The sequence below is a fragment of the Echinops telfairi genome, unplaced genomic scaffold, assembly GCF_000313985.2.
Source record: "Echinops telfairi isolate 266 unplaced genomic scaffold, ASM31398v2 ScPeMD7_3533;HRSCAF=4204_0, whole genome shotgun sequence".
Classification (NCBI taxonomy): domain Eukaryota; kingdom Metazoa; phylum Chordata; class Mammalia; order Afrosoricida; family Tenrecidae; genus Echinops; species Echinops telfairi.
Window position 1 is genome coordinate 14,886,714 of NW_022107431.1, and position 14,945 is coordinate 14,901,658.

The window sequence follows — 14,945 nt, forward strand, 5'->3', positions numbered from 1 at the left end:
AGCAATTGAAAACACCATGGCTTGGATGAGGCACCACTTAGTCCTCAAAGTAGCATCCTTGCTCTTCAATACTTTAAAGAGGTCTTATATGGCAGATTTACTTAATGCATTGCATCAATTGATTTCTTGATGGATGCCTTCATAAACATTGATTGTGCATCCAATCAATATAAAATAATTGACAACTTTAATCTTCTCTCCATTTATCCTGATGCTACCTACTGATCCAGTTGTGAGGATTTTGTTTTTCTTTACCTTGGGTTGTAATCCATGGTTAAGACTGCAATCCTTGATCTTCATCAGCAAATGTTTCAAATCCTTCTCACTTTCAGTAAGCAAGGTTGTGTCATTGACATAATGCAGGTTGTTACTAAGCTTTCCTCCAATTCAGATGCCATATTCTTCTTCATCTAGTCCAGCCTCTTGGATGATCAATTATAATGTTCTGACTTTGAGTATTTTGTTGAGCCAGCTTTCTTTGAGATGGGTACCAATATGCGTCTCTCTGAATCAGTTGGCCAGGTTTTCCAAATTTCCTGGCATTAGATGACTGAGTACTTCCAGTGCTTTATCAACTTGTGGAAATATTTCAATTGGTAGCCCATCAATTCCTGAGCATTGTTTTTAATTAATGCCTTTGGGATAACATAGATTTCTTCCTGAAATGCTGTTGGTTCTTTATCAGACAGATGACACAACCTTGCTGTATCATTTTTGGTTTCCATTCATCCGCTCAGACAGTATCTGTCACATAGTAGGCAACAAGTACTTGTTGAATGAATGACTGAATGAATGATTGAGTAGTTTCTATTATATATAATTGATACAATATATAACTATATATATTATCTATATAAGCATACAAAGTTCAAGTTTTCAATAAACCAAATCTACAGTCATGGAGATGGTGTGTTACTTGTGGTAGTTATATAATCTGTTGTCAATTTGAGAGGATTAAGAATGAAGGGGTGGAGTTTAGCCTGTCAATCAGGTCGTAGCTTGATGACCTTATTTGGAGGCACTAAGGAGATAAATAGCTTGCTGGAGGTAGGACACAGACTCACTCCCTGGGAGACATTGCATCTGACAAGACACATGGAGTTATGCTAGTGTCTGAATTAGAAGAGCCATGTGGAGACCCCTGGCAATGCTGAGATGCTTACAATGCCACTGGATCCACAAGACTTTCCACCCACTGGCCTGTGATCTTCCTGCATTCCGCATCATTGCATATGTTTCATGATCTTCCTGCATTCCGCATCATTGCATATGTTTCATGAGTCTGAAGATTAATTTATAGATTGGTATCAGATATATGGGCTCATAACAGACTTCTGGACTTGAACTGAACTGGGCTGGGCTGTTTTCTTAATGTACAATTATTCTTTATATAAAGCCCTTTCTTATACACATATGACTCTCCTTAGATTTGTTTCTCTAGTCTATCCAGACTGACACATTAGTCATAGTGAGAGAAACATCTTCATGGGGCAACCTCCTCCTTCCATGGAGTCACTGATGGGACTCCATGAGCCACCAGCCTTTCTGGTAGCCAACGAGCAGTTAACCTCTGTGCCACCAGGGCTCTTTCAAATGTCAATAGGAGAGTCTCTTCTCATACATTTGTTTCTGTTATCCATGATATTTCATTCCTCTCCTGACAGAGACACTTGATCTCTATCCAGAGTCATTAAGTGCCTGTGATTCACACAGACGCAGCATACTTACCCTCTAAAATTGTTTTGAGTGGCAATAAAGCCATTGACAAAGTGGCTCTTTTATTTGCTTGCACAATAAATGTTTTCAGTAGACATATTGAAAATAAATCCATAAGTACTCAGCCTCCCTTGAGAGAAAAGGCTTAAAAAATATTTTTATAAAGCCAAGTCATGAAGAAACTTGCACATAAACTCAATGTACTAAACCTTATCTTTTTATGTCAGGCTATATCTCCCACTGTCCTCAGGAACCTGAAAGAAATGAGAAGGAGAGGAAATGAAATGAAAGCCAAAGAAAGCAAAGCTTGGCTCACGTGCACTGGCAATGTCTGTAGTCATCACTGCCACTGCTGATTTTATTGATTACCACAGAGAATTTTACAGGCTTTCCCTAACTATTGACTTAAGAAAATAACTCAAAATTAATAGTGAAAGCTTGAATCACTGTGACTTTGCAATTAGACAGACTATGATCTCTTTCACAACCAGACATTTCTGGGCTGATTGGGCGTAAACAAATCATGTCATTTGTAGAATGAGGATGACAAGATTAAACTCAAGGGGTTATTGTGGAAGTGAATAGATTATGAAAATAATCAACACGCTTTCTGGCACAGAATTGATTTCCAAACCTTGTGGTGGTGGTGAATGTGTCAATGTGGACATTAGGAGATGGTGGGCCCCCAAAGCCACAGAGATTTATTTTTTGCATTCTGTAGCCTGTTCTGATCCACAGTTGTACCATGTGACTTGAGATCAGAACTGCGCTGGCCAGTCGTATGGACAGGTGAACTGGAACACCCGGGATCTGAGGAAGACTTCTGTCCTGCCCCACAGGAGTCCCAAGAACAGCTGCTCTCTTAACAGAAGGAATCACGAACAGTAAATCTAAGTGACATTTTCTCTAATAGACTCCAGGCCGTGCTCTAAATTATGTACCTCACATGAACTGTAGTATTTCAAGACAAATTAGCAATGGTAAGGGCATGCTTTCTAATTAGCACTGTGGTCATTCCTCGGGATTTTTTTCCCCCAAATCATTTTATTAGGACATAATTCAGACATCATACCAATTCAGTAGTTCGCTCACATCAGGCAGCATTGCACTATCACTACCACAATCATTGTTTCATCAAATATGGATATAATCCATATATCCCCAGGCTACCCGAAGAGCTGTACTATCAGGTGGTAATTAAAACACAGAACTGTTTTTCTCATTCTCTGTCCTTACAAGGCCATCTCCCCACCGAAAAGGACACATCTGTGGCATGAGTGTGTGTGTGTGTGTGTGTGTGTGTGTGTGTGTGTGTGTGTGTGTAAAGAGGATCGTAAGACAAAAAGAAAGGGTTTGGCTGTTTTCAGGCTGTTGTATCCTGGCCCAGTTCCCCAGGGTCGCACTCCTTATGTTTTAGAATGTCTTGCTTTATCACCATGGCGACTCTCTTGGGCTGAGGGTCTTGCAAACTAGAAACTATTGTATGTATGGGGATTCTGCCCAGTGCAACTCTTTTTCTATGTGTATGTTCAAAGTATATGCTGTCTCCTAGAAAGGCCTCTGGATAGGCCGCTAGATCTGAGAACAAGGGATGTGACAAGCTGGGAAAGCGTGTGTCAGAATTAGAAGCCTTGTTCTTCACACTCTCCATTCAAAATGCTATCTGAGATTTCATGTTAGAATAATGTGTCTTGGGAGCCTGGATGGTGCAATGATTCAACTTCTAACAAAAAGGTTAATGGTTCAAACCCAATAGGAGATAGACCTAGCAATCTGCTCTCATACAGATTAACCCAAACGGAACCCACTGCTATTACGTCAATTCCAACCCACAGAGAATTTATATAGGGTTTCTGAGGCTGTAAACCTTCACTAGAACAGACAGCCTCATCTTTCTCCCTTGGAGCAGCTGGAGGCTTGAACCACCAACCTTGTGGTTAGCAGCCCAAAGCTTCAACTCACTGTGCCACCCCAGTTAATAAAACATACAGCCCAGAAATCCCTACCAAACAAAACCAAGCTTGCTGCCATCGAGTCAATGCTGACTCAAAGCAACCCCCTGGGGGTTTCTGAGACTAACTGTTTACAGGAGTAGAAAGCCCAGTCATTCACACCCGGAGCTGCTGGTGGTTTCAAACTTCTGACCATGTGGATTGTAGCCCAGCAAGTCACCACAATACCACCAGGGCTCTGTTCTGTCACATGGAGCCATCATGAGTTGAACTCCACTGAAGGACAACTAGTTGACAGGATTTCTGGACATTCTTCTGTGCCACTCAGATGCTCCAGGAATGAGGGAGCATTGACTTACCTGACAGTCATCAGCTCTGACCCTAAGGACTGTCCCCTTAGCCAGCAGTCTCACTGCAGTCCTAGATCACGTACATTCCACTTGCTTCCTGATAACTCAGATGATTCTGTCTTCTTTGCTCTGAGTTCCAAAGTCTTACTTTACTGTTCATTCCCAACTCTACTTGACTGTCTAACGCCCCATAGCTGTGAAGTTGATTCTGATTTATAGGGTTTCCAAGAGCGTCCTCATTGAGGGGCCAAGGCTATGATCCTTATGGGGACAGACTATCACATCTTCCTCCTGTGAAGCCATCGAGGGTTGGAGAAGCCAAGCACTTAACTATTGCAACACCAGGGCTCCTTCTTCATCTCACAAACTTAACATCAAAACGGACTCTTTATCTCCTCACTGACAACACCTTGCACTGGTCTTCTCCATGCCAGCAAGCTGCCCACATTTGACAGGTCCTGGAATAGTAGGAACAGATAGCTCTTTACAGTCAAATGGTAACTGGGATTACACTTCAATTCCTCCACAGCAGTTCATGCCCCCTCATCCTTGTGGCAGCTTCCCTTTTGAAAAAGTGTCGTAGGACAGGTCTTTCTCTCCATTTAGTGCCGACTTTAAAATCAAATCACACTAATTTGCTGCATAAGATCTCATTCAGAATATTGGCACGATTACAATAATGGGATATACCTCTCCTCATAGCCTAGTATAGGATTTGGGGGGTTTGTAATGTAATTCTCTCCAAAATTCTAGGGACTCTGGGTCTCGTTATAGTGCATATTGTGTAATACTATCACATCCACTTTCCTAAAAACTAAAGTATATTCATTTTTAATAACACTAACAGATGCCATTGTTATGAACCTCTGTGACTATTTAAAAGATACAGAAGGCCAGATTCAGTGAGATACATACACATATATTCAGTGAGATATATATACATTTACTCCATCTACTGTCGTCGCATCAATGCCAGCTCATAGCAACTGCATACGGGGTTTCAAAGCCATAAATCTTTGTGGGTGCGTGTACTACACCCACAAACTTATTAAAAGTACATGTTTATATATGTGATAAATTCCTCTTTTTATGACAGGTAAAATGGGTTTTGCATTTTATTCCTGAATCTGTATACCTCCCCTCCTGTGTCAACCATGGGAGTAGCTTTACACTGTCTCCACAAATAACACAGACTTTTATGAGAGGAAATGAAACTAAACAATTGTGTCTTTTTCAATCACTGAAGACCAGGGCCCTGCCATGGGTTATTTTTGTTAAAGGGCTAGCATTTCACTTGAGGACAGATGTAAGAGAGCCCCAGGTGTTTGACTGAAGCTGCCCCAAACATATGCTCCATGTGATTACTTTCCCCTGTATAAGAGTCGGGTAAAATGAGATAAATCAATCATTTCTTCATCTAAGGAAGTATCTCTTAGATCCTAAGTGCTGTGCATCGCTGAGCAAGTGTAGTTTTTGTTTTGACAATATTTTGTTGAACCAGTTTACCTAGAAGTCATCTGAAGATTCTTTTCTCCAAAACATTTTTTGCCTTTAAAGCATCAACCAGATAATACAAACACATCTGTCTTTGACTATTTATTCATTTAAGTTCTCCGTTTGTCCTGTCCCACTCTCAGTCAGTACTCCTCCATCTGGTTTTGTTCTGACTCTCTTGTATCGTTTTGTGTGTTCTGTGCATGCCCATTGATCAGTTTACTCATTTCATCTGAGCAGATGTCACAGGAGCAAAGATGGCTGATTAGCAAAACAACAAAAGCGTAAACTGTCATAAGCAAATGCTCTATGTTGATTGATACAGGTATCGGATGCGGTAGCAACGGCAGGAGACTGCTGCTAGAGCACCGGGAACTTGTGTCAGTACCAGAAAGAGGGGGACCCGCTGCCAACTCAAAGTCCCCACCAAAGCACCGATTTCCCACGTTAGCATACGACAGGATTAGAAACCCTCTCAGGTCCTTTGGGAAACTACTTTGCCTCCCCTCCCCCATGGATGAGACTCAAATCAATGAGTGAGTACTCTCCTTCAACTGGTGTTTTCCCCATTTCGATGTCTGACATTCATGAAAAGATTTGCTGATAGGAAAAGGGTAGCTTAGGTTTTTGCACGCTTGACACCACAAATTTGCAGCAGTCTCACCGGAGAGGCTGACAATATTTGAAATGCCAAGATAGTTGTCAGAATGCTGCAGCAGCTACGTGAATGCCGCAAAGGCTTCCTGATGACGTCATCACCGCTTGAGGGCTGTGCAAGAGCTCTTTGACTTCAGCCTTTTCACATCATCCATGGGTCTCTAGACTCTTCAAGAGCCTCGACGACGTCACTTGAAAGCTATTGATACTATCCTCTCCAACTTGCTGAAGCAAGTATTCATTCTAGAATTCGGTTCATTTTAAAATGTGTCCCATATGTTAGGAGGAACAGCCGAAAAGAATAGCAAAACATTAATTTTCATCAGAGTTAATTATATAGATGAATATGCAGATATTAAAGCCTAAAGAAATATTGAAAACACCAGGGGGAAGTCATCACTGTGTGTCAAGCATAGCTAATAGCAAGATATTGGTACCTTTATAAAATACTTACTTTGTTTTATGTTTTAATGCATGGAATTAAAAACGAAAGTTCTACAACATCAGGAAGTAACAGACAGCTTATTTACATAAGAAAATAAAATATGTTAAATTGGCCATCAGATGACTCATCTACTCTAATAATGTTAGAACACATTTTAAGCTGACAATATTTCATGCAAGTACTGAATACTAAACTGAGCTATTATTCATGTGCAAAATATTTTAGATAGAGTCAGTGATTCAGAAAGTCCCTCTGCTTTCATGTTTCCTCTACTGTCATAAAAGCTCATCAATTTGCCATTCCAGAGAAAGTAGAAATTAATGAAAATCTCCATCGAAACACCCATGAGAAAGTGAAATTTTAAGTTGAGAATTGATTCAGTAAAATTTATTTAAATTAGAAATATCGATATATTATTATTAATTTATATATAAATTATAGCATGTGTATATACATTTATATAAATAATACATATTAGGCTTTTGTGAAGTATGCAAAAGCCTAATAATTATATTAATATTTGCATTAACTCTTGGAGGAAATACATAACTAAAAAAAACTATTAACATCGGCTCACAGGAATCTCACAGAGTTGTTTGGAAGTAATAAATTACATAATGCATGCACTACAATAAATGACACAAATGAACCTTAATATGATCATTATGATCATTGAATGGTGGTGATGATGATGAAATAAAATTATTATTCTCAATATCTCAGATACTTCAATAAATGTAGGGTATGAAATGAATGGAAGAAAGATAATGATCTTACTCTTTCACCATAAAAGAAGAAATATATAGTATCTAGTCTCACTGGTCTCAGTATTACCCAATCTTTTTTCTTATCTGACTCTCTAGTGGGCCATTGCTCAAACAATGAAAGCCCATCTAGAACAGTAATGTCAATTGGTGTCTCCACCTAGCTACATGTATGATAATCCACTGTCATTCTCCAAAATCCACCTGTTTTGTGCATAGGCCAAATAGGCAAGCTAATGGCAGTGATGGGATTCGCCACCCCTGCATCTGTCAAATCCTTAATGGTGTCACTAATCTCTGCAGTCATGCCAAGAATGGGATATTGCTTTTAACTTACTGTTTTCCTAGGTAGACGTGGTTCTAATGGCTTCCACTTAGCTTTTCCTACCATATTAGTCCTTATTCTACATGTCAGGGATCTATTTGAGGATTCTAGGTACATCTAGTCCAATTCTGAAACCTGAGTTTGAGGGCCCACTACACTCACCATGAGATGAATCTGAAGTAAGACTCCATTAATAATTTTACCTCCATATGCTCCTCTGACTGGTGGGCCTTTAAAACATTTTGTTATCCTAGGATTAGTGTCAATTCTGAGTCAGTGTCTAGTGATAAAAACTATAATTATCTCCTTTTCCCCAATAAACAGTCACTGTTGTAAAAGGCTGTAGAATCCTTGGGGAACGCTGAGGAAAGACTAGCAGTATAATTTTTTGGTGGTATAGAGAGGTTCTTTTGAGGTTCATTCAAAGGTTTATGGGTCTGTAAACTGGCCCCAGGATGGGAACTGATTGAGGGGTTGTGACTCTCTATTCTAGTGATTTAAGTTAGACTTCTATTCACTTGACCTAGAATTCTTTCACATTTACAGGCAAGTAAATATTTAATAGGTTTCCAATTTATTTCACTCTTAGGGACACCTTGTCTAAGTAGCCAATACTGTATGTAGGTCCATATGAGTCAGGCTATTCTGATTCCTACTTAGACTCTGCTGTCCATTACAGTATTCACATCCACCTCATCTCTGTCAATTAAGTGTTGCCACTTGATCCCTACCCCTGAGGAGCCTGATCATCCCCAGTGTAGACAGGTGTCTTCATTCAATTACAGCAGTTCCTGCTGTCAAACCTGACTTACGTAAAATAGCAATCACAGGAATCTTCAGAAATATTGGGTGCTCCTTTCATAAATTTGTTCTTCACTGTTATGATTTTTTTATAAACGGTGTCCTTGGATCATTCCAGGTATGGATCTATAGGTCTATCCCTATAAATCCACTCTAACGTGCCAATTTCCCTAAGTCTTTGGATACCTGTTTCTACTGTATATCCAGGTAAGTTTGGTAGTTCAATCTTGCAATCCATGCTCTAGCCAAAAAACCAATGACCTATTTAATAGATTCTCTCCTAAGCCTCATGAACTGAAACATTGAATGGAGACTCAATTCCGATATCAACAATCTCAGACTTACTCAACCTTAGGTTTCTTGAAACATTAGCCCACATCCTTAATTACCATCCCAGTTTCTGCTTCCACATATTAGAAAATTCTATTAGTTCTTTCAGGAGCCCTGGTGTCATAGTGATTGCTAGTTGGGCTGATAACCATAAGGTCAGCAGTTTGAAACCACTAGCTGCTCTCTGGGAGAAAGATGAGGCTTTCTACTCCCATGAAGAGTTACAATTTCAGGAACACACGGGGGCAGTTCTAATCTGTCCTATCAGTTTGTTTTGAGTCAGAATTGACTCAGTGGTAGGGAGTTTGATGTTTGAGAGTATTTCTTTAGCCATTCGTGAACCTCTTCCTGGGTTTCTATTTGTACTTCAACATTTGAGGCTCACTGGGATTGGAATCTAGTGATAGGTCTACAAGTACTAATGAATGGTGAGGGTGTGTCCTGGGAAAACTCAGTAAAGTCTTGTAAGACGTCTGCCTCATGCAATGTCCCAGGTGCCATGTCAGCATGTACAGTTGGGTTGATCTCCTCAAATGTAAATGAAGATGATAAAGATTTTACTGATAATGGATTAAGAGGCCAAAGTAAAGTAATCATCTTATAGAGGAGGTGGTACTGTTGGCTAAAGTGATTCAGTGGAATGTAGGAGTCCAGTGTCCCCATCATCCTCATTATCAGCTCATCTGTCCCCATGCCAAGTTTCAGGGTCCCATACCTTCCCAAACAATAGCCTCACTTTAATGTCCAACATTATTTCAGGTTGGGAATTTAGTTGTATTGTAATTCATAAGCCACCTTGTGAAGAGACTCTGGGTTCAGTTTTTGGCAATACCAGTTCTGTTACTACAACAAAAATAAGACTTTCTTTCAGGCTACAAGCGGAAACTTTGAGGTCTTTTATGAAGTGCGTATGCTGTGACTTCAAAGCCCAGGGCTCATCTCTTTTCTTTATTTCCCCCAACCATTTTATTGGGAGCTAATGCAGATATCATATCATTTTATAGTTCGATAACATGAAGCAGAATTGTACAATTGTTACCCTAATCAGTTTCAAAATATTCTCTTCCTTCTTGAACTTGACAGCAGTTCCCTTTTACCTCTTCCTCCATGGTACCCCCCAGGAACCCTTATTCTACTTGCTGTCTCAATAAATTCATCAGTCCTGGGTGCTTTTCCTTACCCATTTGTTGATTGCAAGTACACCAAGATAAGACAGAAAGCTTCATCATTCCCCTGTGGAGCTACTGGAGGTTTTGAAAATCTGACTTAATGGTTAGCTCCCCAATGTGTAATCCACATATAAATGTTTTTCCAGTAGATTCATTTCAAATTGGATCCTTGACTGCTGGGAGTTTGTTTTTTAATTGGTTAAATACACACCAGTTTAAAATGTACAGATGAACTTTGAAAAAAGGTGTATAAACTATGAAAGTATATCTGCAACATATAGAACTCTGCATCATTCCAGAAAGTTTTCTTACACAACTCTGTGGACAATCCCAACCCCACCTCCAGCCTAAAGATGTTGGAGAGAATATTTCAAGTCAATTGAACAAAGGAACATCTCAAATTCTCGATGCCACAGAGTTGTGCTGACTCCTAGTGACCCTATAGGACAGCCTCCGTGAGTTTCTGGGACTGAAATGCTTTTCTGGAGTAGAAAGCCCTGTCTTTCTCCCACAGAGTGGCTGGTAGTTTCAAACTAGGGACCTTGCATTTAGCAACCCAATGGATAACTACTGTAGGCACCACCAGAGTTCCTACAAAGGAATATAGATGCACAAATCATTGAGAGAATAATAATAAAATTCAGCAAAATATGAAAAGGATGTTTTATCAAAAACCAAATGACATTCATCTAAAAAATATAAGGGGTTTTACTATATTCCAATCTAAAAACACCCTTCATTTCATTAACTAATATTTTATATAAATAAAAATTAATCTTTCTACTCCCCAAATAAAGTTGTAGCAAGACATGAATAGTACAGTATCTTATGCTCGTAAAGAGATCTTCAAGAGAAAAAATAAAACCTGCAATGTTGCATCATTCTTATTGCAGAAAGAATGGAAGAAGCCATTTTAAAATCAGGTACAAAAGTTGCCCATGCTTACCATGAATTTCACCATTACACTTCAGGTTATTTTCTACATAATAGGTCCAAATAAAAGTGGGGAGGAAGAAATTAAGGGAGGGGCGGAAAAGGAAATGAAAGCAATAAACAGAAGGAAAAAAGAAAGAACAAATGAGGAGGTAGAAAAGAGGGAGGAGAGAAAAAAGTAATACATTTAAAAATTGGAAATAAAAGAAGTAAATAAACACATTTGTTATTGACATTGAATAGTTGTTTATAATCATGGAGTTACTAAGTATTAGATACAGAATCATGTATACATTTTTCTAAGATAACTGGTCTACATTTGGAAACATCAAATAAAATTAGATCCATTTCCAAAGAAATCAGTTAGACATGAGATTATTTAAAACTGAAAAAGAGATATACTTCCGTTTCCGGGCCCTGGGCTTTCTTTTCGTGCTGGTAGCGCTCCTGTAAACATGGCGAACGTTCCCAAAACTCACGGGACTTTCTGTAAGAAGTGTGGCAAGCACCAACCCCACAAAGTGACACAGTACAAGAAGGGCAAAGATTCTCTGTATGCCCAGGGAAAGCGACGATATGACAGGAAGCAGAGTGGCTATGGTGGGCAGACGAAGCCAATTTTCCGGAAGAAGGCTAAAACCACAAAGAAGATTGTGCTGAGGCTTGAGTGTGTTGAGCCCAACTGCAGATCTAAGAGAATGTTGGCTATTAAGCGATGCAAGCATTTTGAACTGGGAGGAGATAAGAAGAGAAAGGGCCAGGTGATCCAGTTCTAAGCTTCATCATGGTTTATTGACAAAACCATAAAGTTTGAATGTTACATGTAAAAAAAACTGAAAAAGCAAAAGTTTAAGCCTTCCCAAGAAAACATAAGAGACTATCCTTCAGAATGGGTCGTTTTCTTCTTAAGACACAAAAAGTAATAGCCACCCAAGTTTGACATTTCCATTACATTGATACAAATAACTTCTCACCTTGGTAAATATAAAAGCCACAAACTGTGAGAAAGTATTTGACAAATCACAACAGACAGGGATAAATACCTAAAAGAGAGAAACAAATCATGTCATTGAGAAATGAGGAAGGGCATCAAAGAGAAGGTGAATGACAAACCTTCAAAAGATGCTCCACCGTATTAGTAATCATGCCATGTACATCAGACCAGTAGGGGATCCCACCTCTAACTATCGAACCCAAAATAAATAAACAAATTAATCAATTAGCCAATAGTATAATACTAATAAGTGCAGAAAGATATGAATATTTTGCCTTCTCATTAGTGCTGACAGGCCTGTAAGTTGTTGCACCACTTTAGGAAAAAATAAGTCAAGAATATGAATAAGAGATAAAGGAGAAACTTTCTATCTTCACAGAACTGTGACCCAAGAGAACTTCTGAGACGCCATCACTAGGAAACAACATAAAAGTGTTCTTTAAAACTTTGTATTAATAACAAAAGATGGGAAATCACCCAAACTACTATTCACTGGCAAATGGATAAAGCCTGCTATATTTAAACAACAGAAAACATACAGAGATGAAAGGAACTATAGCCATTTACAAAACATGAGTGAATCTTTATATTAAGTGTAAAATATTAATTGGGAAAAGCAAGTGGCATTAGTGATAGATTATGCAATCACTAAACTACAGTTAACAAGCAAGACAAGGCATGGCATTTCAGCACCCACTCTCATTGCCATCAAGTCAATTCTAAAGCCATCCTATAGGGTAGAATATTGTTGCTCCTTAGAGTTCTTTTAAGCCTCTAAACCTTTATGGAAGTGGAGAGCCTCACCTTTTTCCTGCACAGTAACTCTTGGGTTTGAACCTCAGGCCTTACAGTTAGCAAACCAACCCAAACCCACTATGATGCCAGGGACCTGTAGCAAGAGTATAAGAAATATGAACCCATCACCATTGAGCAGATTCCAATCCATAGTGACCCTATAAGCGTCAATAGACTATTCCACAGGAGTTCCAAGATTGTTATGTTTACAGAAGTGGACTGCTGCATCTTACTCCCACGGAGAAGCTGATGAGTTTAAACCACCAGCATTTTAGTTAGCTCTTGAGTGCTTAGCCACTGTGCCATCAGGGATCATGTGGGTCTGAGTCAATATGATGCCACACAACAACCACCACTTAAGAAATGTAAGTCCTTGGGAGTAATTATCTGTGAGAGCAAGACAGGAGTAGGAGAGGATACACTTATACTAATGGATACACAGGAAGTATCAATAGTTAGGTATTGAACATGGAGGGTCCATTAAAAAGTTATTTATTATATTATGACATGTTAAATTTAGATGTATGCTATATGTTTATATAGAATGGAATATAACATAGTATTATATATATTATACATGGATTTCAACTCCTGTAAAGAGTTACAATTTTGGAAATTCACAGAAGCAGTTATACCCTATCCTATAGGGTCACTAGGAGGCAGAATTGTCTCTCTGGCAATACATTTGGGTTTTTATGGTTTGTACATATATGAAGAACTCAGATCAAGATTGGATGAAGGCTTATTAACAGGCCTTAAAGATGAAACAACTTACTTGTTGTGTTAGTCTGGGTAGATTAGAGAAACATATGCAAAGACACTCGTGTGTGCATAAGAGCGTTTCATATAAAGGTTAATTGTCCATTAAGAAAGCATCCAAACCCAGTCCAGTCCAAGCCCATAAGTACAATATTAGCCCATATGGCCTACAAGAATCTATAAAGTCCTCTTCAGACTCACGAAACACATGCAATGATGCCGAATGTAGGACGATCACAGGCCCATGGGTAGAAAGTCTCTGGATCTGGTGGCGTTGTAAGCATCTTGGTGCTGGTAGTGGTCTCCGTGTGACTCCTCCCATGTCCAGGGCTGCATCAAGGTAGGTCCATGTGGCTTCGCCTCAGGGATGTCTTGCAAGGAGTCAGCCTTGTCAGTAGAAAGTCTCCAAGGAAGTGAGTAGAGAGAGCGAGGTGTCTCCTGTCTCCAAGGTGGAAATCCAGGAAATTCCCAGAATTCTCAGGAGAAGACCATGCCCACTCAGAGGCTTCATTGGCTATGATCTTGTTGACAGACTAGACTCCACCCCTTCACTCTTAATCCCCTCAAGTCCCAAATTGACAACAGATTATGTAACTACCACACTTGTTGAAAGCTAGTAGAACTTGATACACGTGCTGATGAAGATCAAAGACTCTGGCCTTCAATATAGTTTATAAATTAATGTAAAGAACACCCAAATTCTCACAACTACACCAATAGTCAATATCATGATAAAGAGAGAAAAGATCGAAATTGTTGAGAATTTCATTTTACTTGAATCTACAATCGATTGATCAATCAATGCTCATAGAAGCAGCAGTGAAGAAATCAAATGATGTATTGGGCAAGTCTGCTGTACATGACCTCTTTACAGTGCAGAAAGGCGTCACTTTGAGGACTAACATGCATCTGAGCCAAGCCACGGTAGTGGTAGTTTCAATCATCTTATCTCCATGTGAAAGTTGCACAATGAATAAGAAGACTACTGAAGAACTGACGCATTTGAATTATGGTGCTCACAAAATACAGTGGCCTATCCACAGGACAAATAAACCCGTGTTGGAAGAAGTAGAGACAGAATGCTCCTTGGAAGCAAGGGTGGCAAAACCTCATCTCCCTTACTTTGGACATATCAGGAGATGTCAGTCCCTGGAAAATGACATCATGCTTGGTAAAGTCGAGGGCCAGCAAAAAAGAAGACACTGGACAAGATGGATTGACATGGTACCTGAAACAATGCGCTCAAATGTGAGGATGGCGCAGGACCAGATGGTGTTTCGTTCCTTATGCACTGGGTACCTATGAGTGGGAATCAACTCGGCATCGCCTAACAAAAACAACAGTAATCAAAGACAGAATGAAATGTTAAACTTTGTATGTGAGATGCAAAATTAGTTGTATGCCTTGTCATAAAAAAGAAAAATAATATTGATATCACGCCCATCACTGTCAAACTGATTG

The 14,945-nt window shown here is 39.4% G+C and overlaps 1 protein-coding gene across 1 annotated transcript; it reads left to right on the plus strand.

Annotated features, from left to right (window-relative positions):
• The first annotated feature begins 11,391 nt into the window (after nt 1–11,391).
• LOC101662545 (60S ribosomal protein L36a-like) lies at nt 11,392–11,754 on the plus strand. Its single transcript, XM_013004516.3, has one exon. The coding sequence runs from the start codon at nt 11,392–11,394 to the stop codon at nt 11,710–11,712; it is 321 nt and encodes a 106-aa protein (XP_012859970.1). The 3' UTR covers nt 11,713–11,754.
• Nucleotides 11,755–14,945: the final 3,191 nt, after the last annotated feature.